The following is a 25,640-nucleotide window of genomic DNA, read 5'->3' as shown; positions in this document are numbered from 1 at the left end:
CCTCATTTTCATTATCAAGTTTATTTTCTCCAGTGTGCCTGAATGATAAAGCTCAGTGTGCATGTGTAAATGCATTGTTGTTTGGGTAGTTTTTTGAGGAGTGAGGGAGGGATGATCAGTGGTCAAATCCCTGGACTAATGGAGATACAAGTTCAAATCCCACCAAAACAATGTGGTAACTTAAATTTAGTTTATTAACTTTTGAAAAAAGACGTAAAGTGCTGGAGTTTCTCTGGATTACTGAGTTAAATGCTGGTCGGCAGTATCTCTGGAGAACCTGGATAGGATCAGGACCCTGCTTCATACCGATTGTGGTGGGGTTGGGAGGGGAAGAAAGTTGGAAGAGGGATGAGGCTGGACAAAGCATGGCAAGTGATAGGTAGTTACATGTGTGGGGGGTTTCTGATAGACAGCTTGTTTGACAAGGGCCAGAGATGCAAAGAATTCAAATTATAAAGCCAGAGCAAGGAACGTTGGTGGAAGAGGAGGGGGAAGGGAGGTGGATGAGAGTCTAGGTGGAGCACAGTGAAGAGCTGGGGGGGCGGGAGGTGTTTAGTTACCCAAAATTAACATCCAGATTGATTAAGTCACAGCAATGATCGGTGGTGAGTGTTTTGAAGAATCAAGCTAATTGTAAAAACTCAATTGGTCCTACAAGGGAGGAGACCAGCTGGCCTTATCTGGTCTGGCGTGAACATGATTTCAGATTCACAGCAATGTGCTTGATGCATGACACTCTCTGAAATAGTCTAGCAAACCATTTAGCTGTGTCAAAATGGCAGAGTTAAACATACGAAAAAATAATGGACCTCCAGGCATTGACTAAGCTGCCAAAATTCAGTCACAACAAGATGATGCCTGCCAAGATGGCCTTGCAGAATCCTTCTAACAAGCATCCCATGACTGGTTTCAAAATATAGAGCTTTACTACAGCCTGATCTAACAGCAGCCCAATGATTTATGGAATCACTCGATTCAGTCAATGTTACAGACTCCTCAAACATATTCCCGAGTGAATCCTCTTTCATCTGCTGGAGAGATCTACCAACAGGGGTGAGAGTGAGTGATGCTCTCACTAGGAGGCCTAAATAGCAATGCTGGATCGTTTAAAATAGTTTCCTGGCATTCAGTCAACAAACCCACTGATTATCATCCTGCTGACCAATCAGCGATAATCCAGGTCCTTCGGCACTTAGAAGCATTAAGACACGCAAGAGAACCGTTCCATCCATTTTAGAATTGGCATCTTCACTGGAAAGCTACATGGGTAATTTTGTACATTTTTACATTGGCTGTAATAACAGTTTTTTCAAAATGGAGGAGTAAAAAAAACACTTGAGGACCTAAAAAAGGAGCTATACTTTGAAGTTCCTTTGTATAACATTTATTCAGAAGCTTAATACTGGGTCTAGGTACACAATAAAAATACTTTTCACTTCTCAGTGTTAATACAGTGCCCTCCATAATGTTTGGGACAAAGACCCATCATTTATTTATTTGCCTATGTACTTCACAATTTGAGATTTGTAATAGAAAAAATCACTTGTGGTTGAAGTACACATTGTCAGATTTTAATAAAGGCCATTTTTATACATTTTGGATTCACCATATAGAAATTACAGCTCTATTTATACATAGTCCTCCCCCATTTCAGGGCACCATAATGTTTGGGACACATGGTTTCACAGGTGTTTGTAATTGTTCAGGTGTGTTTAATTGCCTCCTTAATGCATGTATAAGAGAGCTCTCAGCACCTAGTCTTTCCAGTCTTTTTTTTTATCACCTTTGGAAACTTTTATTGCTGTTTATCAACATGAGGACCAAAGTTGTGCCAATGAAAGTCAAAGAAGCCATTATGAGATTAAGAAACAAGAATAAAACTGTTAGAGACATCAGCCAAACCTTAAGCTTACCGAAATCAACTGTTTGGGACATCATTAAGAAGAAAGAGAACATTGGTGAGCTTACTAATCGCAAAGGGACTGGCAAACCAAGGAAGATCTCCACAGCTGATGACAGAAGAATTCTCTCTATAATAAGGAAAAATCCCCAAACATCTGTCCAACAGATCAGAAATACTCTTCAGGAGTCAGGTGTGGATTTGTCAATGACTACTGTCTGTAGAAGACTTCATGAACAGAAATACAGAGGCTACACTGCAAGATGCAAACCACTGGTTAGCCGCCAAAGGAAGGAACTACCCAAGATCCAAAGCATACCACCGTGAAACACGGTGGTGGGGGTGTTATGGCCTGGGCATGCATGGCTGTCGAAGGTACTGGCTCACTTTTCATCATTGATGATACAATTGCTGATGGTAGTAGCATAATGAATTCTGAAGTGTATAGACACATCCCATCTGCTCAAGATCAAACAAATGCCTCGAAACTCATTGGCCGGCAGTTCATTCTACAGCAACTCAATAATCCCAAACATACTGCTAAAGCAACAAAGGAGTTTTTCAAAGCTAAAAAATGGTCAATTCTTGAGTGGCCAAGTCAATCACCCGATCTGAACCCAATTGAGCATGCCTTTTATATGCTGAAGAGAAAACTGAAGGGGACTAGCCCCCAAAACAAGCATAAGCTAAAGATGGCTGCAATACAGGCCTAGCAGAGCATCACCAGAGAAGACACCCAGCAACTGATGATGCCCTTGAATCCCAGACTTCAAGCAGTCATTGCATGCAAAGGATATGCAACAAAATAGTAAACATGACTACTTTCATTTACATGACATTGCTGTGTCCCAAACATTATGGTGCCCTGAAATGGGTTTGGACTATGTATAAACACTGCTGTAATTTTAACATGAAAATGGCCTGTATTAAAATCTAACAATGTGCACAGGAAAAATGTTCCCAATGTTGGGGGAGTCCAGAACCAGGGGCCACAGTCTAAGAATAAAGGGCAGGCCATTTAAAACTGAGATGAGAAAAAATAAATTCACCCAGAGAGTTGTGAATTTGTGGAATTCTATGCCACAGAAGGCCGCAGAGACCAATTCACTGGATGAATTTAAAAGAGAGTTAGATAGAGCTCTAGGGGCTAGCGGAATCAAAGGATATGGGGAGAAGGCAGGCACGGGTTACTGATTGTGGATGATCAGCCATGATCACAATGAATGGTGGTGCTGGCTCGAAGGGCCAAATGGCCTCCTTTTTATGTTTCTATAAATCTCAAATTGTGGAGTGCAGAGGCAAATAAATAAATGATGGGTTTTTGTCGCAAACATTATGGAGGGCACTGTATTCCCACTTTTACAACCTCAAAGTGAAAGATAGGAAAACACGGAAAAATTGAGTTACCTGTTAGCGGTTAGCATTTTTGAATCATCGTCTGAAGATAATAAAAAAACGTGTTATGTTAAGACATGCATCTTGAAATGTTAATTTTTTTAAAAGACTTACAATTATAAAGAAATATTCAAAATCAACGAGTAATTTTAGCTGAGGCCAAAGCAGAAAGGCTACAATTAGCCACAGTGCTTCTGAACAAGGGAGAGAAATAGCTTAATGCTTATCCCAACTGATTTTTGCCCAAAGGGGCAGGAACAGGATGGACAGGAACAGGATAAGTATTATAAGAAAATAACTGCAGATGCTGGTACAAATCGATTTATTCACAAAATGCTGGAGTAACTCAGCAGGTCAGGCAGCATCTTGGGAGAGAAGGAATGGGTGACGTTTCGGGTCGAGACCCTTCTTCAGTCTGAAGAAGGGTCTCGACCCGAAACGTCACCCATTCCTTCTCTCCCAAGATGCTGCCTGACCTGCTGAGTTACTCCAGCATTTTGTGAATAACAGGATAAGTATAGTGGCTCTTTGATGAAACAGCAGTTAACACCAGAGATTGTATTTGCTCAAGATGACAAGAATTCAGGTCGTCATTTGCAAGCATATACTGTAGATTTACACTTGCACCTTGCTTAAGGGTCAGAATGCATTCCCAGGATCAAGAGTGCAAGTGGAATCAGTGCTAAATGGGGTCATTATAGCACAGTGCATAACAGAAACGCATTACTGACAGTGCTGCTGTCTGGGGAAGCTGCCAACCCTATTCTCCATTGCCAATGAAACTCAGTGTGGAGTAAACCCCTGAGGCAATGTTCAGAGGCTGCCTGCGAGGGCTGTTGTTGAGCAGGCTGCAATGAGCTCTGCAGTCATTCAGTGCTGAGATTGGGGTTCAGCACAGTGTGTGTTGGCCATTGCTATGGGGCCTGGCAGCTCCGATAGACAGGCTGGATCCTCCAGCCACTCTCATCATCTGTTGTTGGATATGCTGGAAGCTGCTCTCTCCCCATTCTTTGTTTGGCTGCACAACTCTCCCCAGCCCAGCAATTTCTCCACATTGTCCAGTTTACCAAGGGCAAGGGTTGTCACCAAACTCCCAGCACAGACGTGAGAGGCAATGAGAAGGGCAGGAATTGACATCGTTCCCAGTACAGCAGCACGTAGCAGTGCGAGTACAAGGACTCGCCCTGGAATTCCAGCACAGCAGCGGGGAGCAGCGGGGAGCACAGGAGTCCGGTCCAAGTTCCCAGCACAGCAACACATTGCAGCAGATAAGGCAGAGGTTCATACCTGGGCAGTGTGCAGCCCAAGCAGATATCCTCAGGGAGATACGTACCTGTGAGTGTCTGGTCCTCAGGACCAAGAGCACTATAATGAATTAATGATCTTTGTGGTTGCACTAAGCAGGATATTGGTGTAATGGGGGATGTGGAGGAGTGATGAAGTGGAACTGGAACAAAGCACAACAGGAATCTTACTTTGCAAAGTTGTCACAAGTTTGAACGCTTGTGAACCCAATTAGGTAGACTCTTATGACTAAACATTTCAATTGTTCCAAATGAATAATTGAAACTTTTCACCACAAATGTAGTTATGATTGCAATAGAGAGAGTTGAGTCTACAGTGCAGGCTGGACCACTGCTGTTGCTTCCCCACGGTACTTCAGTCAGGCCAAACATTGCAGGCTGGATCACTGCTGTTGCTTCCCCACGGTACTTCAGTCAGGCCAAACATTGCAGGCTGGACCACTGCTGTTGCTTCCCATGCTGACCAGCAGTCCCCCACAAAAGTGCCCAAAGGAGAATGGCCATGGGGGACTTCCACACTCTGTGCCTTCTCCCTTTCCTAATGGTCACTCATCCACTTTCTGTCCATACCCTAGGGATGACCACCTCACTGTAACTCCCATCTATGATCTCCTCATTGTCCCAGGTGATCCTGAGATCATCCAGCTGCTGTTCCAGTTTCCTGACACGGTCTGTAAAGAGCTGCACGGGATACACCTCATACAGGTGTAGTCCACAGGGACAACAGAAGTTTCCCTGACTTCCTACATCCTGCGGGAAGAGCATCCAAAGCCTTAAATGTCATCTTTATTGCAATATCTATTTGGTATCAATGACCAAATCTACACTAAACGCAAACCTATCAGGAGCAGATGAGGGCATTCGATTCAATTCAAGATACCAGCTACCAAGACAGATGTGTACAGCAATTCATTCTTCCCTCACACAATTAAAGCATGGAATAGTCTTCACCTACTATAGTTGCTAAACCAGACGCAACTAAATTCAAGGTAGCTCTTCTTCTCCAAGAAGCCTGTCTTGCTTAACTCCATACTCCGCCATCTCCAGTTTAAAATGCATTTGGAATATTTTGGAGGACCAAGAACCAAGAACCAAGATGAGAAAGACAGTAAGGCAGAGTTAGTTTGGGGAATTTTATTGCACAAAAAAATTTAGATGATCTTGCACATTTGTTATTGCAAGCAACCATGCAGGTGCAGCAAACAGTTAAGGCGGCACATGCAATGTTGGCTTCATTGCAAAAGGTTATGAATTTAGGAGCATGAATGTCTTGCTACGAGTGTATAGGGCTATTGAAAGACTAGATCTAGAAAACTGTGTGCAGTTTTGGTCTCTCTAAGAAAGGATATACTTGCCCCAGAGGGAGTGTAACCAAAGAGTAGTCAATCTTTGGAATTCTTAACTCCAAAGTCTCCGTAGCTCAGTGTATTCAGGCAGAGATTGATAGATGTTTGGATATCAAGAAAGTTAAATGATATGTGGTAAGAGCAGGAAGGTGACATTGGGGTCAAAGTTGAATGACTGAGGCGGCACAGGTGGGCGGCGGTAGGGATGCTGCCTCACGCCACCAGAGATCCAGGTTCCATCCTAACCACAGTTTATACATTTTCCCTGTGACTCCATGTGTTTTCTCCGTATGCTCCGTTTTCCTCCCACATTCTAAAGAGGTAAGGGTTTGTAGGTTAATTGGCTTCGGTAAAATTGTAAATTGTCCCTAGTGCTAGTGTATAGGGTGATCGCTGGTCGACGCAGACTTGATGGACCAAAGGGCCTGTTTCTGTGCAGTATTTCTAAAGTCTAAAGACTGAGCTTATAAAAGATGCAGAAGTGAGATCCCTGTTTCTATATCGCTCAATTTTCTTATTTAATTTTAATTGAAGGAGGCCAATGTCAGACCTCAACGCATTCTCACCAGTTCCATCACCTGCCCCTTAATTCACCTGCATTCCACCTACACTAGGGTAATATATAATGGCCAATTAATCTATTAGCTTCTTTTAGAGATATGAGAGAAACCAAAGCACTTGGAGGAACAAATATGGCCCAGAGGAGAACATGTAAATTCCACACTTCTTTCTACATTGTGCTCTTGGAATCCAAGAGCCGCCAGGTTTTGATCAGCAGATATCAGAAGCAAATGGACACGACACACCCCATCTATGGATTAAATTCAGATTATAGAAAAATAAAGAAATTCCGGTTACCTTGTGACTTCAGTTTCCTTCTAATCCAGATCATTGTCATGGCAATAATGAGACCAAATGTAGCAGCTCCTCCAATTGTTCCCACGTAGAGCAAGAAATCCTTTGAACTCTCAAATACTGAACCTGAAAAGAGCAGCATGGTGTCATTTGTAATCATTCTCTTGTACAATGATTAACTAGCTACACATTACCATTACACCAGCAAAACATGAAGTAGAACATCTTGAGCCATTGTTCATACCTACATGGGTTTGTTTAACATCAGTCCAATAACTTTGAACTTTCTTGCCTAAGAAAGGTTTCATTGAAGCACCCACATGACCTCGACAGCACCTCTGGCAAAATAAGTTTCAGGAGTTGGAAACTACACCAGACATTAAAATTACTGATCAATTGACCATGGGATATTACTGACAATCAGTCTCTAAGTATACTGTTTATAAAACAGATATTACCCTAATCAGGGCAGTAGGCTGCCTCAGTCCTAATCCCACCCCAACTGGATGTATAAACAAATAGGAAACATTTATGTTTCACTAGATGGGCGTGGACCCACTGGGTCCAAACCTCTCCTGCAGGCCCAGCAACCCCTGTTGGGTGCAAACCTCTCCTGCGGGCCCGGCAACCCTCCCCAACTGACGACACGTGGAGTGTCCCCCGGGGCCGTGGGTGGGCGAGGGGGGAAGAGGAAGCCACTCGCCATCGGGGAGGCCAGAGCGAGCCGTGACCTGTTGGGTGCCAACCTCTCCTGCAGCGGCAGCTCGACGGCGACGGCCATCTTCTTTGACCCTCTGCCATCGTGCTGCACCACGGGAGAGTCAAGCGCGGGGCACGCCGGGGCGGGAGCCGGTCCTCCCAGCAAGTGGGGAGGGGGGGGGGCGGAGCGCATTTATTGAAGTTTATTAAATGCATTTATTAAGTTTATTTTAATTGCTTTTAAAATGTAAGAAAACTAGATCAATCGAGACCGCAAGCGAATGGTGAGTAGGGTGGGCCTAAAATTGTTGCACTATCATGTACCATTTTGGCTGTATTTCGGGAACAAATATAGCCACAAACCCACAAATATACAGACAGACACACAGACACAGACACAGACACAGACACAGACACAGACAGACAGACAGACAGACAGACAGACAGACAGACAGACAGACAGACAGACAGACAGACAGACAGACAGACAGACAGACAGACAGACAGACAGACAGACAGACAGACAGACAGACAGACAGACAGACAGACAGACAGACAGACAGACAGACAGACAGACAGACATTCACGGAGATACAATGCTCCCAACCTAATTTGTTAGAGCTTGCTAAACGGTTTAAAATGAGGACACATGGCTTTCAAGCAGAACATCAAACTGGACAACTCCTTCAAAGAGTTCATAAGTTCGTAAGTCATAGGAGCAGAATTAACCCATTCAGCCGATTCAATCATGGCTGATCTATCTTTCCCTCTCAATGCCATTCTCCTGCCTTTTCCCCATGACCCTTGATACCCTTACTAATCAAGAATCTGTCAATCTCTGCCTTAAAAATACCCAATGACTTGGCCTCTCCAGCAATCTGTGGCAATTAATTCCACAGATTCACCACCATCTAACTATTTTTTTTCCACATCTCCTTTCTAAAGGTGTGTCCTTTTATTCTGAGGCTGTGTCCTCTGGTCCTAGACTCTCCCACTTTCTAAAGGTGTGCCCTTTTATTCTAAGGCTGTGACCTCTGGTCCTAGACTCTCCCACTTTCTAAAGGTACGTCCTTTTATTCTGAGGCTGTGTCCTCTAGTCCTAAACTCTCCCACTCGTGGAAACATCCTCTCCGCATCCATTCTAGCCAGGCATTTCACTATTCGATAAATTTCAATGTCCCCCCTCATCCTTCCAAACTCCAATGTGTGCAGGCCCAGTGCCATCAGATGCACATCATATGTTAACCCAATTATCCCTGGGATTTGCCTTCCTTACTACCTACTGATTCAACTTGTAGATTAACTCTTTGGGAATCCTGCACCAGCACATCCAAGTCCCTTTGCTCCTCCGATTTCTGAATTCTCTCCCCATTTAGAAAATAGTCTACGCCTTTATTCCTACTACCACAATGCATGACTCCATACTTTGCTGCGCTGTATTCCATCTGCCACTTCTTTGTCCACTTGACCAATGAGTCTAAGTTCTTCTGCAGAGTCCCTGCTTTCTCTAAACTACCTGTCCCTCCACTTGTCTTCGTATCATCCGTAAACTTGGCCTCAAAGCCTTTCATTCCCTCTGGTGGCTTTGGTCGGAGAGGCAATGAATGGCATGATTTCAGGATTCTGAAGATGGGACAGGTCTCATGTGCCTATGCTAATGTGGGAGCATGGGAAATTAAGAGTGGAGGTGGCACCATCCAGAAAGTATCCCTTAATTGCACATTTCATGTTTCTTTTTGACATTAGAGGCCATGAGAGCAATCCCATTCCCTACTGATTTTCCCCATAATATCTCTTCCTTATATTTTCATCAGCTCTTCCCAGATTACATTATTCACCTGCACATTAGAGGCAGTTTGCAGTGACTAGTTAACCTACCAGCATAAATGTCTGTGGGAGCACCCCGAGGATTGGTGTGTACATGTTTCTCATTAAAGTCGTATTATCTTATTTTACTGGCATGGTGAAATGATAACTAGATAATAAATTATCACAGTGCATGTGGATGGTCTACTTGGTTTTAACAGATGATGAAACTAGGGTTGCCAACTGTTCCATATTAGCCGGAACATCGCGTATTTTGGGCTAAATTAGTTTGTTCCGTACTGGACCGCCCTTGTCCCGTATTAGGCCCAGGGGGCGCTGTAAGCCTGGACACTGTAGGCCCGGGAGCCGCTGTAGGCTTGGACAGTGTAGGCCCAGGGGGCGCTGTAAGCCCGGACACTGTAGGCCCGGGAGCCACTGTAGGCTTGGACAGTGTAGGCTAACAGAGTGTGTTCAGAGAACAGGGCCTAACGGAGGTTACGTAGCAACCCGCCTCCCGGCCCGGGCAGCCACCATTGGTGGAGCGGGAGCACGTGGCCGCTGGCTGGGTGAGGTCATGTGGGGCGCGGGCGGTGACATCACCTTTTGTCCCTTACTTGAGAGTTAGATAGTTGGCAAACCTAGATGAAACCCAATTTTTGTCCTTGCTTGTACATCCATTTTGCACATGGGATCTGTGAATAGCTGTCAAAGGTAGAATTCTTATTTCATGGTGACTAACAATTCCCCAACCCAAAGTAAAATGAGCAGAGTATAGGCCCTGAATCCAACTGAAAGCCTTCCTAGCCAACTGGGCCAGTAAAAGATTCAGCCCTGTATTACCAAGATCATTTAAAATAAACAGAAACAGATGATGAAACTAGGAAGTGCAATTTTTATAACATGTTCTTAACTGTACCGTTGCAAAGTGGAATATCCTCAGTCCACTGTCCAGATTTGTTGCACTGAAGTCTCACAGGAGTTTCCAACACAAAACCTCCCATGCAATCAAAGTCACACACCGAGTTGTAACTGAAGTTGCCCAGAGGATGTGAACAATTCATAATCACCGGCAAGCTCGTATTCAGCTTCTGGCATCTCACCACTGTGTTGGATTCCAAAGAACAGCATTATTATGAACACAGTCCATTACAAATTATTGAAAAAGTCCATTTTTTTCAACAATTACTTCAATCTTAGTAAAAATCTTTGATCCAACTCAGTGGAATCCAGGTTATCTGGAGGTTACTGGTTTATTGTTGAATAAATGCACTGAGTAACATTATTAATGGCAAATTTCAATCACGAAGCTGAGAATAGTCCAAGACCTGGGATTGGATTGTTCTATTTTATCTTTATTTTATCAGGAGTTTTTTTACTGAGGGCGTGCTTGATGCCTGGAACATGCTCCTGGGCTGGGGTGCTGAGGCAGTTACGGTAGTGGCATTTATGAGGCTTTTGGATTGGCACATGCAGATGCAGGGAATGCAGGGATAAAGAACATGTACAGGCAGAGATTATTTAACTTGGCATCACGTTCAGGGCGGGCAAAGTGAGGCAAAGGGCCTGTTCCTGTGCTGTACTGTTCTACGTTCCATGCTCTATTAAATCATCCATTCCGTTGATGTTTGTTCGAAGTTGAAGACAGATATCACTTGGTAATAATTGGCCATCAGTAAGGAGGCAGCAATCAGAAAAAGTAAAAGACTATTATGTTCATATCAATGCAGTTTGCATGGTTAGAACAGAAGCAGCCTCCTACAATACCACAGTTTACAGAGCTAGCAAATAAGTTATTCATTGATCTTTTCCAATGGTGTTCTGGAATAAGAAGTCGGAAATGAGGGAGGACGGGCTATGGTCAAATTCCCCTTCCCTTCCTTGGGTAATGCTTGTAGTAACTTGAATACAGTTCTAATGATTTAAACTTGGATTATTTGAATTGTTTTTCCAAAAGAGCATTTGTACAGACTAATAAAGGAGGAGATTTGAAAGATTTAAAGTTAAAGAACTAGTAAAAGCTTTGGAATTGATAATTAGGTGTCCAAACATCTTTTAAATGTTGTCATAATACCTGCCGCAACTACCTCCTCCGGCAGCTCGTTCCACACACCCACCACCCACTGTATGAAAAGGCTGCACCTTAGGTTCCTATTAAATCTTTCACCTCTCACCTTAAACCTATGTCCTCTGGTTCCTGTTTCCCGTACTCTGGGTAAAAGTCATATATGTCTGTTACAATAAAATTAAAATGATTGGAGAGTAGTTTTTCCAATACAACACAAATATTTTTGGAGTAGGAAGGAACTGCAGATGCTGGTTTACACCGAAGATAGACACAAAATGCTGGAGTAACTCAGCAGGTCAATCAGCATCTCTGGAGAAAAGGGATAGGTGAAGTTTCGGGTTGAGATCATTCTTCAGACTGAGTCAGGGGAGAGGGAAACTGGAGGTATGAAAAGTTACAGAACAAATCATAGTCGTCTTCATCACAAACCCCCTCAGCATTACCATTGCCAAATACATTCTCCAATGTTTGATCTAAAAGAATGCGAGGCCATTGCATTTATAAATGGCTTTTCCCATTCCATTTCTTAATTTCAGACCCAAAATGTCACTTATCCATGTTCTACAGGGATGCTGCCAGATCTGCTGAGTTAGTCCAGCATTTTGCGTCTTTCTTTAGGATTTCAGAGCGATCAGATAGTGGGTAACCACTAGTGGATAAGCTTTAATGTAATTTGTAATTCCAGCTTTTTTAATTTGCAGCCTGCCTGCCTGCCAGGCCTAAACTTACTTTTCTTGGATGTGGAAGGCCAGATGAAGTGACCCTCTGCATCCGAAGGTAATGGGGCAGACCAGTGAGTCAGCCTCAGCTATTGTATCTTGTGGGCTCTGCAGGAAGAAAGCAGGAAATAGTGGATCAGCCAAGGTGTTTTTAAGCAGACTCAAGGGACCAACTGGTCTTATGTTGTCTTTCTCTGGAATGCCCTGACAACCTTTGACAGCTCGCCAATTGTGAATCCTTTAAAATATTTTCCCAAGATCTTCTGACTACCAGCGACCTCACGAAAGCAATTTTAAAAATATAGTTATAAGGCATACCAATTATTTTTAAATATTTAGTTAAACTTAAAAAATAATTACAAACATTCAAATAACTCAGCTGCACTTACTCAATTTTCATCACAGGATCAAATTACAGTCCACTCATGTAAAGAGTCATGGGCGTATAGTTGTCAAATACAATTTTTACTTGCTCCAGCTTCACAGGCAGAGTAACACAACAAATAAATATGTAATAGTCAATAATATACTAAATGATCAATAATTCTAGGTAACCAGACTATAATAGTGCCAAACCAAAGCATGTAATGCCACCTATTCAAACTCCACAGTAAATCAGTACTGAGGTAGGGTTATGGTTAGTGTTATGCACTGTAGTTCAAGAACTTGAAGAAGAGGTTGCTAGGAGAAAGCTTTCTTGAACCTGGAGGTCACAGTTCCTGGATTCCTATAACCTTATTTCTGATGGTAAGAGCAAGAGGGGAGCATGGCCAAGGTGGTGTGTCTTTTATAATAGTCACTGCCTACCTCAAGCAGCACTTCCTGTTGATCCCTGTGATGGTGAGGAAGTCAAAAATCCAGCTGGACCTGGCAATGGCAAGCACTTCCTGTTTTTCACTTCCAGTTTTTCCTGCTCAAGCCCTTCACAATATTTTTTGTCATCAAGGTTTTTTATATCTTACCATCATTGCCATTGACCGGGCTATGTTCACCACTTTCTGCAGCAGTCTTCATCCTTGGACTTTGAGTTACCAAACCAGTTCATAATGCAACCAGTCAGTGTGCTCTCTACCATACACCCAAAGCAGTTCAATAGAGTATTCAGCGACATACTCAATCTCAAACTTCTGAGGAAGTAAGTTCAATGGAGAGTCTGATCACAGAGCTCACCGTTGCCGTTCATCCCTTTTCGAGTAAGATTGGCTAACAGCATGGAAGTGGCTTTCAACCCACCAGGTCTGCACTGACCATCAACCACTTATTTGCATTAATGCTACAATAATCCAATTTTAGTATTCAACCCACATTGTAACTATCTCACCCCAAATACTACCGCTCACCTACACCCGAGGAGCAATTAACAGAGGTCAAGTCAACTGCCAACCCATGACATTGGCACGTGGGCGGAAATTGGAGCATCTGGAGGCAACCAATGTAGTCAGAGAGTGGATGTGCAAATTCCACACAGCCAGTTGCTAAGGTCAGGATTGAACCTTGCTCTCTGGTGCTGTGAAGCAGCAACTCTACAAACTATCAGTGAGGCACCCCAATTTTAGAATCACGTATCTATCAAAAACAAACTGCTGTGGGAAGATAGTCTCTGAAGAAGGGTCCTGACACAAAGCAGCATCTGTCCATTTCCCTCCACTGATGTTGCCTGACCCGTTGAGTTACTCCATCAGTTTGTTTTTCACACTAGATTCCAACATCTGCAGTTTTTTGTGTCACCTACCTATCAGTCAACTCACCGGCCCATTAAAGATAAGATTCCAAACCATACCTATGTATCCAATGATTAACCAGAGTAAAGGAGCAAAAGTAATCATGTGAAAATAAAAATTAAAGAACATAACTGTAAAACAAATCTGCAAATTTGGTCTGGGGAAATGGGCACACCATGGATGGAATGGCATCTATAGTGCATATTTTACCTTTGCGGTTGGCCTTCCATTTCCCATCTGAATAACACCATAACCTCCCTAACCTTCTCAGCACAAACCCTTCAGTACAACTAAAGCCACAGCTTGAGCTGTAACTGAAATCTCCAATAGAATTGGAGCAGTTCCTTGTCCCATGATAGAAGTGTGACAGTGTCCAGCAGGTTACAGCCAAAGATACTAGAGGAACAAGATGGACCACTCCGTTGAAATCGCCTATACTGAAGTGTAGTAAGCAAAGGAGCCATTTTAGTAGGCAAAACCCACCGTCCGTTATGCCTCTCGCAGTGTATTCAGTGTTTTGGGGGAACAGTGTGTGTGATGATACCATTAAAATGCAGAATATATCTCATCTATTAATTCACAGATTTTTGTTATTTTTCTTTTAAAATGTTTTTGCAAGTTTCTACCTACTAAAATGGCGTCATGACATACTACGATTTTTAGGGTCGAGTGGTCTATCTTGTTCCTCTAGTGCCTTTGTTTACAGCTAAAGTGCAAAATTTAACATACTGTAGTTGAGCATTTGGAAGGATAAGGCATGTAAACCTAAACAAATTTATATAGTTTCACATGCCACCTTGGAAATGAGACACCAAGACTGACTTCAACTATAACTTTTTTCTGTGAGTAGTAGCTCTACTCAATAACCAAAAGTCTGCAGTCTCTTTTTGCTCTGGTTCATTTCACTCACATGTTTCAACTGTAATGTTGTATTCCTAATGTTTTAATGTTTTATGCTTTATTCTTAATTGTTTACTGTATGTTCATGTTGTTACTTGTGAGCGGAGCACCAAGGCACATTCCTTGTATGTGTACACACTTGGCCAATAAACTTATTCATTCAACATTTTTAAATTAGCTATTTGTATAAAGAGATGTTGTGTGATTCTCTGTATTACCTTTACAGGTGGGCTTCTCTGCTGACCACTGTCCATTGGCTCGACACTGAAGTCTGTTTGACCCTCTCAGTATAAACCCATCAGTGCAGCTAAAGTCGCACGTTGAGGTGTAACTGAATTCTTCATTGGGATGGGAACATTTCATTGAGCCTTGGTCAAGCTGTGTCAGTGCTGGACAATTTATAGCTGATACACAAAATGTTTGGTTAAAATTAGAAAATCGAAAGATAGGATTTGTTTTTGTATTTCCCAACATTAAATATGACAAAGTTATTGATATCATTTTAAATATAATTTAAAAATGCAGGTAGATTTTCCTTACTACCGTTACATATTCAAGTTCCGGTCCAGATGTCTCTTGAATGTAGTGATTGCATCTGACTCCACCACACCCTCTGGCAACAAATTCCAGTTGCACGCCACCTCTGCATATACATTTAAAAACGTTCCTCCTCAAATCGCCTTTAAAACTTCCTCTCACCGTAATCAGTTTCCCTCTTGTGTTTGATACCCTTACCATGAGAAAAGACTACAAACCCATCAATGTCTCTGAAAAAGTTACGTAACTCTATCATGCCACCCCACAGTTTCCTTCCCTTCAGGGAAAGCAAGCCCAGCCTATCCAGTATCTCTCCATAACTAGTCTTCCCATCCAGGCAGCGTTGTGATGAATTTCACCAGCACGACCACATCCTTCCCATTGAGCAATGACCAGAACTGCACACATGACTCCAAGTGTGGTGTAACCAGCGATTTGCAAATGGTGCAACAAAATGTCCGGACTTTCATATTCTATGCCAAAACTGATGAGATAAAACATACCATATGCCTTCTTCGCCATCATATCTACCGTGTTGCCATTTTAGGGAGCTGTGGATTTGAATCTTCAGGTCCTGTTCATCTACAATCCTCAGCTTTCTTCCTTAGCGCTCTAGCATTTCCGGTATATATCCCATCCTACCCTTCCCGAAATGTATCATCTTACATTTGTCAGGATTAAATTATATCCACCTGTGCTCCATCCTACTTTCCATCTGATCTATATCCTGCTGTAATCTTGGAAAATCTTACTTGCACTACACATCACTATGAACTTTTTTGTTATCTGCAAACTTACAAATTATACCTCGTATATCCACATCCAAGTTGTATATAGCGTCCCTTCGCTGGTCCCTGTACTACACTGGTTAACCACAGTCAAGGATCAGTGCTTGCAAAAGTTGACATGTGAAAATAAAACTTAAATAGCATCACTGAAAAAACAATCCACCAATTCAATAATTTTGTCTGGTATTAAAGTGAGGGGAAAAGGGAACAACATATTTGGCATTACATGGTTAGTGCACATTTTCCCTTTGGGGTTGGCCTTCCATTTCCCATCTGAATAACACCAAAGCCTCCCTAACCCTGTCAGCACAAACCCTTCAGAGGAACTAAAGCCACGGGTTGAGCTGTAACTGAAATCTCCATTAGGATAGGGGCAGTTCATTGCCCCTTGATAAAAGTGTAACAGTGTCTAGAAGGTTACTGCTAAAGTGCAACTTTCAAATTAGTTGAGCATTTGGAAGGATGAGGCATGTAAACCTAAACAAATTCATACCAGATTTGAATTGAAAAAACAATTTATAGCTTCAACATTTTAAAATTAGCTATTTTGTGCTTAGTTATTTTGTGTGATTCTCCATATTACCTTTACAGGTGGGCATCTCTGCTGTCCACTGCCCATTGGCTCGACACTGAAGTCTGTTTGATCCTCTCAGTATAAACCCATCAGTGCAGCTAAAGTTGCATGTTGAGCTGTAACTGAAATCTTCATTGGGATGGGAACAGTTCATTGAGCCTTGGTCAAGGTTTAGGAGTGCTGGACAATTTATGGCTGACATTTTGTTAACATGAGAAAAATTAGAAGATAGGATTTGGTGTATATTATTCAATATTAAATATTGCAGAATTATAATTATCAGTTTTAATATTATTAAAAAGTGAAGGTAAATTTCCTTGCTACCTTTACAGTTGGGGCTTGGTGCTGTCCATTGGCCAGTGGCTTGACACTGGAGTCGGTCTGTCCCATTCAGTATAAACCCTTTAGAGCAGCTAAAGTCACATGTTGATCTGTAACTGAAGTCTCTGATAGGATGCGAGCAGTTCATTACCCCTTCTACAGGCTCTGTCAACATACTGCAGTTTAGAGCTGAAATACAAGGTTTGATTTTAACTTTCCACCAGCCATAGTAAATACATAGCTTACTGCACCATGGAAGCAAAGTTAGCTTCCAGTGAAGAATTTAAAAACAAATTTAAAAAATGAAAATCCATTTCATGAATGATAATTATACAATGATGGCTTATATGGTTCATTTGTGCACAACAATTATCCAGATCTTTGATAGCAATATAGGCACAAAGCAATGGGTCCTTCGGCTCACCATATTCATGGGATGTTTCTGCCCATCTACTGTAATCTCATTTGCTAACATTAAGTCAATTTCCTTTTTTGCTGTGTCTATTCAAGACCCTCACCACATGTGACTTAACTTAGTGTCTGTATCCACTTCACCACATGTGACTTAACTTACTGTCTGTATCCACCTCACCACATGTGACTTAACTTAGTGTCTGTATCCACCTCACCACATGTGACTTAACTTAGTGTCTGTATCCACTTCACCACTTTCACTGACAGCGACTTCCAGATATACATCACTTCTGAATTTATAAAAAATGCTTGCCATCAAATTTCCTCTAAAATTCCTTCCTCTTGCGTTAAACATATGCCCTCCTGTATTTGATACCCCTACCATGGGAAAAAAGATTTTTACTATCTTACTATCAATGCCTCTTAAAATGTTATATTCCTCTATCAGCCTCCTTTGCTCGAGGGAAGGTAAGCCCAGCCTATCCAACATCGCTCCATAACTAAAGTCTTCTATTCAAGGCTGTGTCATGGTGAATTTCCTCTGCACTCTTGCCAGCACATCCACATCCTATAGTGTAGTGATCAGAACTATGCACATTACTCCAAGTGTGGTGTAACCAGCATTTTGTAATGTTGCAAAATGTCACCATTTTTATGTTCTATGCCTCAAGCAATGAAGTAAAACATGTCATATGCCTTCTTTGCTATTCCATCTACTCATGTTCTCACTTCAGGGAACTGTGGATTGAACCACAAGGTCTTTCTGTTCAACAATGTCCCTCAGAATTAAATTCCATCTGCCAATTTTCCGCCAACTTTCCATCTGATCTATATCCTGCTGCATCCTTAGACAATCGTCCTTGCTCTCACAACACTATCAAATTTTGTGTTATCTGCAAACTTACGAATCATTCCTTGTATATTCACATCCAAGTCATGTAGAGGGTTCAACACTGATCACTGCAATATTCTACTGTACATTACCCTTTGCCTTCCATCATCAGGCCAATGTGGATCAGATTCATCAGCTTGCCTTGAATACCATGTGCCGGATCCCTTTGGACCAGCCTATCAAGTGGGATATCAAAGGCCAAACTAAAGCCCATCTGGGTCAAGGCAACCAACTTTCCTTCATCAGTCAGTCTTCTTAATTACCTCCTCAAAAATCTCAATCAAATTAGCGAGGCAGGATGTTATCTGCAAAAACACATGCTGCCCATTCCTGATTAGTCCCTACCTTTCCAAATGTACATAAATCCGAACCCTTACAATTTTCCCCAATGACCACTGACAATGACCACAGGCTCAAAGGGCCAAATGGCCTCCTCCTGCACCTATTTTCTATAAGGCTCATCAGCCTGCAGTTACCTGACTTATCCCTGCAGGAACATTAGCAATCTCAATTAATATTGGAAAAATTACAATCCCCCACTACACTAACCCTACTGCTCTCCTGCCTTTCTGCATTTTGCTTATATATCTGTTCCTCCAATTCTGTTGACTACTGGGAGGTCAACAGTCTAACTCCAGCAAAATGATTACCCCCCTTATTTTTAAATTCTCCAGTATTGTGGATATCGTTGGCACAGCAGTGCAGCTGGTAGAGCTGCTGCCACACAACGGCAGAGAATCAGATTTGATCCTGACCTCAGGTGCTGTCTGTGTGGAGTGTGCATGTTCTCCCTGTGATCAACTGGGTTTCCTCCCATCTCAAAGACATGCGGGATTGTAGTTAATTAGCCTCTGTAAATTGCCCTCAGTATGTAAGAATGGATGTGAAAATGGAATAACAGAACTGGTTTGAATGATTGGTGTTTACTCAGTGAGCCAAAGAGCCTATGCAGTTTCTATTTTTTTTAAAATATTTATATTATTTTTTTATATTTCAGATAGTTTAGTTTCTCTAAACTAAACTAAAATGTTCTCCTTAATCAGTGCTTCAACACCCCGGTCTTATTTTTATCTCCTCTTTCACATCCAAAACTTCTATACCATTGTCTTATATTCATTTGTAATGAATTTTCCAATGGTGTGGTACCAGTTCACTACCCTGATTTTAGATCATCCTGAGTGAATGGAGTTAATATATGTTTTTCAGTCCTAGAAAGCTTTTAGCAATTGCAGATTGATTTGTGTGAAGTATTTGTTTAATAGACAATTTTAAGGTTTGTCAGATGTTCCCTCATACCTTCACAGTTGGGACTCTGTGCAGTCCACTGTCCATTAGCTTGACACTGTAGTCTATTGGACCCATTTAGCATGAACCCATCAATACAGCTAAAGTAACACGTTGAGTTGTAACTGAATTCCTCAATGGGATCGGAGCAGTTCATTGACACTTGTTCAACGTTTATTAGCTCTTGACATTTTATGGCTGAAATACAAGATTTTCAGTTACTGGAAGAAAAAAACCTTAAACTGGAAGGTAACATTTATTGTATATTTCTCATCATTAAATATTGCAGAGTTAAAACTATCACAGTTTGCATATCATTTAGCAATTTATGTAGATTTCCTTTGTACCTTTGCAAATGGGGTTTAGTGCTGACCACTGCCCAGTGGCTTGACAACATAACCGATCTGACCCATTCAGTAGGAACCCATCTGCACAGCTGAACACACATGTTGAGCTGTAACCAAAGGCTCCAATGGGATGGGAACAGTTCATTCTACCTTGTTCATGTAGCATCAGTTTCTCACAGATCATAACTGAACATTTTTAAATGGAATAATTAAATATAACATATTTTCTCAGCTTTAAATGGTGCAGATATAAACCAGCTTTTATGGAAAAGTGCACATTTTGCCTTTGGGGTTGGCCTTCCATTTCCCATCTGAATAACACCAAAGCCTCCCTAACCCTGTCAGCACAAACCCTTCAGAGGAACTAAAGCCACGAGTTGAGCTGTAACTGAAATCTCCATTAGGATAGGGGCAGTTCATTGCCCCTTGATAAAAGTGTAACAGTGTCTAGAAGGTTACTGCTAAAGTGCAACTTTCAAATTAGTTGAGCATTTGGAAGGATGAGGCATGTAAACCTAAACAAATTCATACCAGATTTGAATTGAAAAAACAATTTATAGCTTCAACATTTAAAATTAGCTATTTTGTGCTTAGTTATTTTGTGTGATTCTCCATATTACCTTTACAGGTGGGCATCTCTGCTGCCCACTGCCCATTGGCTCGACACTGAAGTCTGTTTGACCCTCTCAGTATAAACCCATCAGTGCAGCTAAAGTTGCATGTTGAGCTGTAACTGAATTCTTCATTGGGATGGGAACAGTTCATTGAGCCTTGGTCAAGGTTTAGGAGTGCTGGACAATTTATGGCTGAAATTTTGTTAACATGAGAAAAATTAGAAGATAGGATTTGGTGTATATTATTCAATATTAAATATTGTAGAATTATAATTATCAGTTTTAATATTATTAAAAAGTGAAGGTAAATTTCCTTGCTACCTTTACAGTTGGGGCTTGGTGCTGTCCATTGGCCAGTGGCTTGACACTGGAGTCGGTCTGTCCCATTCAGTATAAACCCTTTAGAGCAGCTAAAGTCACATGTTGATCTGTAACTGAAGTCTCTGATAGGATGCGAGCAGTTCATTACCCCTTTTACAGGCTCTGTCAACATACTGCAGTTTAGAGCTGAAATACAAGGTTTGATTTTAACTTTCCACGAGCCATAGTAAATACATAGCTTACTGCACCATGGAAGCAAAGTTAGCTTCCAGTGAAGAATTTAAAAACAAATTTACAAATGAAAATCCATTTCATGAATGATAATTATACAATGGTGGCTTATATGGTTCATTTGTGCACAACAATTATCCAGATATTTGATAGCAATATAGGTACAAAGCAATGGGTCCTTCGGCTCACCATATTCATGGGATGTTTCTGCCCATCTACTGTAATCCCATTTGCTAACATTAAGTCCATTTCCTTTTTTGTTGTGTCTATTCAAGACCCTCACCACATGTGACTTAACTTAGTGTCTGTATCAACTTCACCACATGTGACTTAACTTACTGTCTGTATCCACTTCACCACATGTGACTTAACTTAGTGTCTGTATCCACTTCACCACATGTGACTTAACTTAGTGTCTGTATCCACTCCACCATATGTGACTTAACTTAGTGTCTGTATCCACTTCACCACTTTCACTGACAGCGACTTCCAGATATACATCACTTCTGAATTTATAAAAAATGCTTGCCATCAAATTTCCTTTAAAATTCCTTCCTCTTGCGTTAAACATATACCCTCCTGTATTTGATACCCCTACCATGGGAAAAAAGATTTTTACTATCTTACTATCAATGCCTCTTAAAATGTTACATTCCTCTATCAAGTCACCGCTCAGCCTCCTTTGCTCGAGGGAAGGTAAGCCCAGCCTATTCACATCGCTCCATAACTAAAGTCTTCTATTCAAGGCTGCGTCATGGTGAATTTCCTCTGCACTCTTGCCAGCACACCCACATCCTTCCTATAGTGTAGTGATCAGAACTATTCACATTACTCCAAGTGTGGTGTAACCAGCATTTTGTAATGTTGCAAAATGTCACCATTTTTATGTTCTATGCCTCAAGCAATGAAGTAAAACACGTCATATGCCTTCTTTGCTATTCCATCTACTCACGTTCTCACTTCAGGGAACTGTGGATTGAACCACAAGGTCTTTCTGTTCACCAATGTCCCTCAGAATTAAATTCCATCGGCCAATTTTCCACCATCTTTCCATCTGATCTATATCCTGCTGCACCCTTAGACAATCGTCCTTGCTCTCACAACACTATCAAATTTTGTGTTATCTGCAAACTTACGAATCATTCCTTGTATATTCACATCCAAGTCATGTAGAGGGTTCAACACTGATCGCTGCAATATTCTACTGTACATTACCCTTTGCCTTCCATCACCAGGCCAATGTGGATCAGATTCATCAGCTTGCCTTGAATACCATGTGCCGGATCCCTTTGGACCAGCCTATCAAGTGGGATATCAAAGGCCAAACTAAAGCCCATCTGGGTCAAGGCAACCAACTTTCCTTCATCATTCAGTCTTCTTAATTACATCCTCAAAAATCTCAATCAAATTAGCGAGGCAGGATGTTATCTGCAAAAACACATGCTGCCCATTCCTGATTAGTCCCTGCCTTTCCAAATGTACATAAATCCGAACCCTTACAATTTTCTCCAATGACCACTGACAATGACCACTGCGGTGCAGGCTCGAAGGGCCAAATGGCCTCCTCCTGCACCTATTTTCTATAAGGCTCATCAGCCTGCAGTTACCTGACTTATCCCTGAAGGAACATTAGCAATCTCATTTAATATTGGAAAAATTACAATCCCCCACTACACTAACCCTACTGCTCTCCTGCCTTTCTGCATTTTGCTTATATATCTGTTCCTCCAATTCTGTTGACTACTGGGAGGTCAACAGTCTAACTCCAGCAAAATGATTACCCCCCTTATTTTTAAATTCTCCAGTATTGTGGATATCATTGGCACAGTGGTGCAGCTGGTAGAGCTGCTGCCACACAACGGCAGAGAATCGGATTTGATCCTGACTTCAGGTGCTGTCTGTGTGGAGTGTGCATGTTCTCCCTGTGACCACGTGGGTTTCCTCCCATCTCAAAGACGGGCGGGATTGTAGTTAATTAGCCTCTGTAAATTGCCCTCAGTATGTAAGAATGGATGCGAACATGGGATAACATAGAACTGGTTTGAATGATTGGTGTTTACTCAGTGAGCCAAAGAGCCTGTTCCTCTGCTGTTTCTCTAAACTAAACTAAAATGTTCTCCTTAATCAGTGCTGCAACACCCCAGTCTTATTTTTACTTCCTCTTTCACATCCAAAACTTCTATACCATTGTCTTATATTCATTTGTAATGAATTTTCCAATGGTGTGGTACCAGTTCACTACCCTGATTTTAGATCGTCCTGAGTGAATGGAGTTAATATTGCGCAAGTATTGCGTACAGTTTTGGTCTCCTAATCTGAGGAAAGACATTCTTGCCATAGAGGGAGTACAGAGAAGGTTCACCAGATTGATTCCTGGGATGGCAGGACTTTCATATGAAGAAAGACTGGATAGACTCGGCTTGCACTTGCTGGAATTTAGAAGATTGAAGGGGGATCTTATAGAAACTTACAAAATTCTTAAGGGGTTGGACAGGCTCGATGCAGGAAGATTGTTCCCGATGTTGGGGAAGTCCAGAACAAGGGGTCATAGTTTAAAGATAAGGGGGAAGTCTTTTAGGACCGAGATGAGAAAGTTTTTTTTCACACAGAGAGTGGTGAATCTGCGGAATTCTCTGCCACAGAAGGTAGTTGAGGCCAGTTCATTGGCTATATTTAAGAGGAAGTTAGATGTGCCCTTGTGGCTAAAGGGATCAGGGCGTATGGAGAGAAGGCAGGTACGGGATACTGAGTTGGATGATCAGCCATGATCATATTGAATGGCGGTGCAGGCTCAAAGGGCCAAATGGCCTACTCCTGCACCTATTTTCTATGTTTCTATGTTTCTATGTTAATATATGTTTTTTGAATTCCTAGAAAGCTTTTAGCAATTGCAGATTGATTTGTGTGAAGTATTTGTTTAATAGACAATTTTAAGGTTTGTCAGATGTTCCCTCATACCTTCACAGTTGGGACTCTGTGCAGTCCACTGTCCATTAGCTTGACACTGTAGTCTATTGGACCCATTTAGCATGAACCCATCAATACAGCTAAAGTAACACGTTGAGTTGTAACTGAATTCCTCAATGGGATCGGAGCAGTTCATTGACACTTGTTCAACGTTTATTAGCTCTTGACATTTTATGGCTGAAATACAAGATTTTAAGTTACTGGAAGAAAAAAAACCTTAAACTAGAGAAAACTGGATGGTAACATTTATTGTATATTTCTCATCATTAAATATTGCAGAGTTAAAACTATCACAGTTTGCATATCATTTAGCAATTAATGTAGATTTCCTTTGTACCTTTGCAAATGGGCTTTAGTGCTGACCACTGCCCAGTGGCTTGACAACGTAACCGATCTGACCCATTCAGTAGGAACCCATCTGCACAGCTGAACTCACATGTTGAGCTGTAACCAAAGGCTCCAATGGGATGGGAACAGTTCATTCTACCTTGTTCAGGTGGCATCAGTTTCTCACAGATCATAACTGAACATTTTTAAATGGAATAATTAAATATAACATATTTTCTCAGCTTGAAATGGTGCAGATATAAACCAGCTTTTATTGAAAAGTGCACATTTTCCCTTTGGGGTTGGCCTTCCATTTCCCATCTGAATAACACCACAGCCTCCCTAACCCTGTCAGCACAAACCCTTCAGTGGAACTAAAGCCACGGGTTGTGCTGTAACTGAAATCTCCATTAGGATAGGGGCAGTTCATTGCCCCTTGATAAAAGTGTAACAGTGTCTAGAAGGTTACTGCTAAAGTGCAACTTTCAAATTAGTTGATCATTTGGAAGGATGAGGCATGTAAACCTAAACAAATTCATACCATGAAATGGTGCAGATATAAACCAGCTTTTATTGAAAACTTTGCATTTGATGTAAAAAATTAAAGTTAATATGAAGTTTTCGAGTACCTTCACAGCTGGGGTTTTGTGCAGTCCATTGCCCATTATCTTGACACTGGAGCCTTTTTGACCCGTTCAATGCAAAGCCTTCCATACAGCTAAAGTCACACATTGAGCTATAACTGAAGTTTCCAAAAGGATGCGAGCAATTCATTGCTCCATTTGCAGTGTGCTCCAGAGTCTGACAAGTTACAGCTGAAAAGGTAGAATTTAAATTATATTGGGAAGATGAGGTAAGGCACATTTACTTGTATAAATGTGCATAGTTTCAGAAAGTAGATCAGCAACAGGAAACTGACATTTATTGTTACATTTAATGGTAAATATTCCAAAAGGAGGACGTGGAAATTTGCTCAGTACCTTTACAGCTGGGTGTATCTGCTGTCCATTGTCCACTGGATTCACACTGAAGCACACCTGATCCCTGCAGTACAAACCCTTTTGCACAGCTAAAACCGCATGTTGAGCTGTAACTGAAGTTTCCATTGCGATGCGTGCAGTTTATCATCCCTTGTTCTGGCTGTGTTATCGTCTGGCAGGTTACAACTGAAAGACAAGTTTGATACAGTAGTATTAGTGGGAGATTTTAACTTCCTTTATATTGACTGGGTCTCCCCTACAGTAAAGGGCTGAACTTTGTTAAATGTGTCCAAGAAAGCTTCCTGTAACCAATATACGAAGGGGTTTACTCGA

The 25,640-nt window shown here is 41.6% G+C and overlaps 1 protein-coding gene across 2 annotated transcripts in view; it reads right to left on the bottom strand.

Moving 5' to 3' along the window:
• The window catches only part of LOC144597886 (P-selectin-like), a 57,294-nt gene that overhangs the window by 7,194 nt on the left and 24,460 nt on the right, over positions 1-25,640 (bottom strand). The window contains exons 10-21 of one of the 2 annotated variants that reach the window (XM_078407637.1): positions 25,308-25,493; positions 24,957-25,142; positions 23,992-24,177; positions 20,803-20,988; positions 20,488-20,673; positions 19,533-19,718; positions 16,934-17,119; positions 16,619-16,804; positions 14,929-15,114; positions 10,222-10,407; positions 6,804-6,926; positions 3,308-3,338 (exon numbers count right to left, since the gene is read on the bottom strand). In XM_078407637.1, the coding sequence (XP_078263763.1) occupies positions 3,308-3,338; positions 6,804-6,926; positions 10,222-10,407; positions 14,929-15,114; positions 16,619-16,804; positions 16,934-17,119; positions 19,533-19,718; positions 20,488-20,673; positions 20,803-20,988; positions 23,992-24,177; positions 24,957-25,142; positions 25,308-25,493 (2,014 nt within the window). The remainder of the gene's footprint in view (positions 1-3,307; positions 3,339-6,803; positions 6,927-10,221; positions 10,408-14,928; positions 15,115-16,618; positions 16,805-16,933; positions 17,120-19,532; positions 19,719-20,487; positions 20,674-20,802; positions 20,989-23,991; positions 24,178-24,956; positions 25,143-25,307; positions 25,494-25,640) is intronic. The other variant, XM_078407638.1, reaches the window with a different exon arrangement.

This window comes from Rhinoraja longicauda, chromosome 11, assembly GCF_053455715.1.
Source record: "Rhinoraja longicauda isolate Sanriku21f chromosome 11, sRhiLon1.1, whole genome shotgun sequence".
Taxonomy (NCBI): domain Eukaryota; kingdom Metazoa; phylum Chordata; class Chondrichthyes; order Rajiformes; family Arhynchobatidae; genus Rhinoraja; species Rhinoraja longicauda.
The sequence above is the reverse complement of the archived record's forward strand: the minus strand, read 5'-3'. Positions and strand labels throughout refer to the sequence as shown.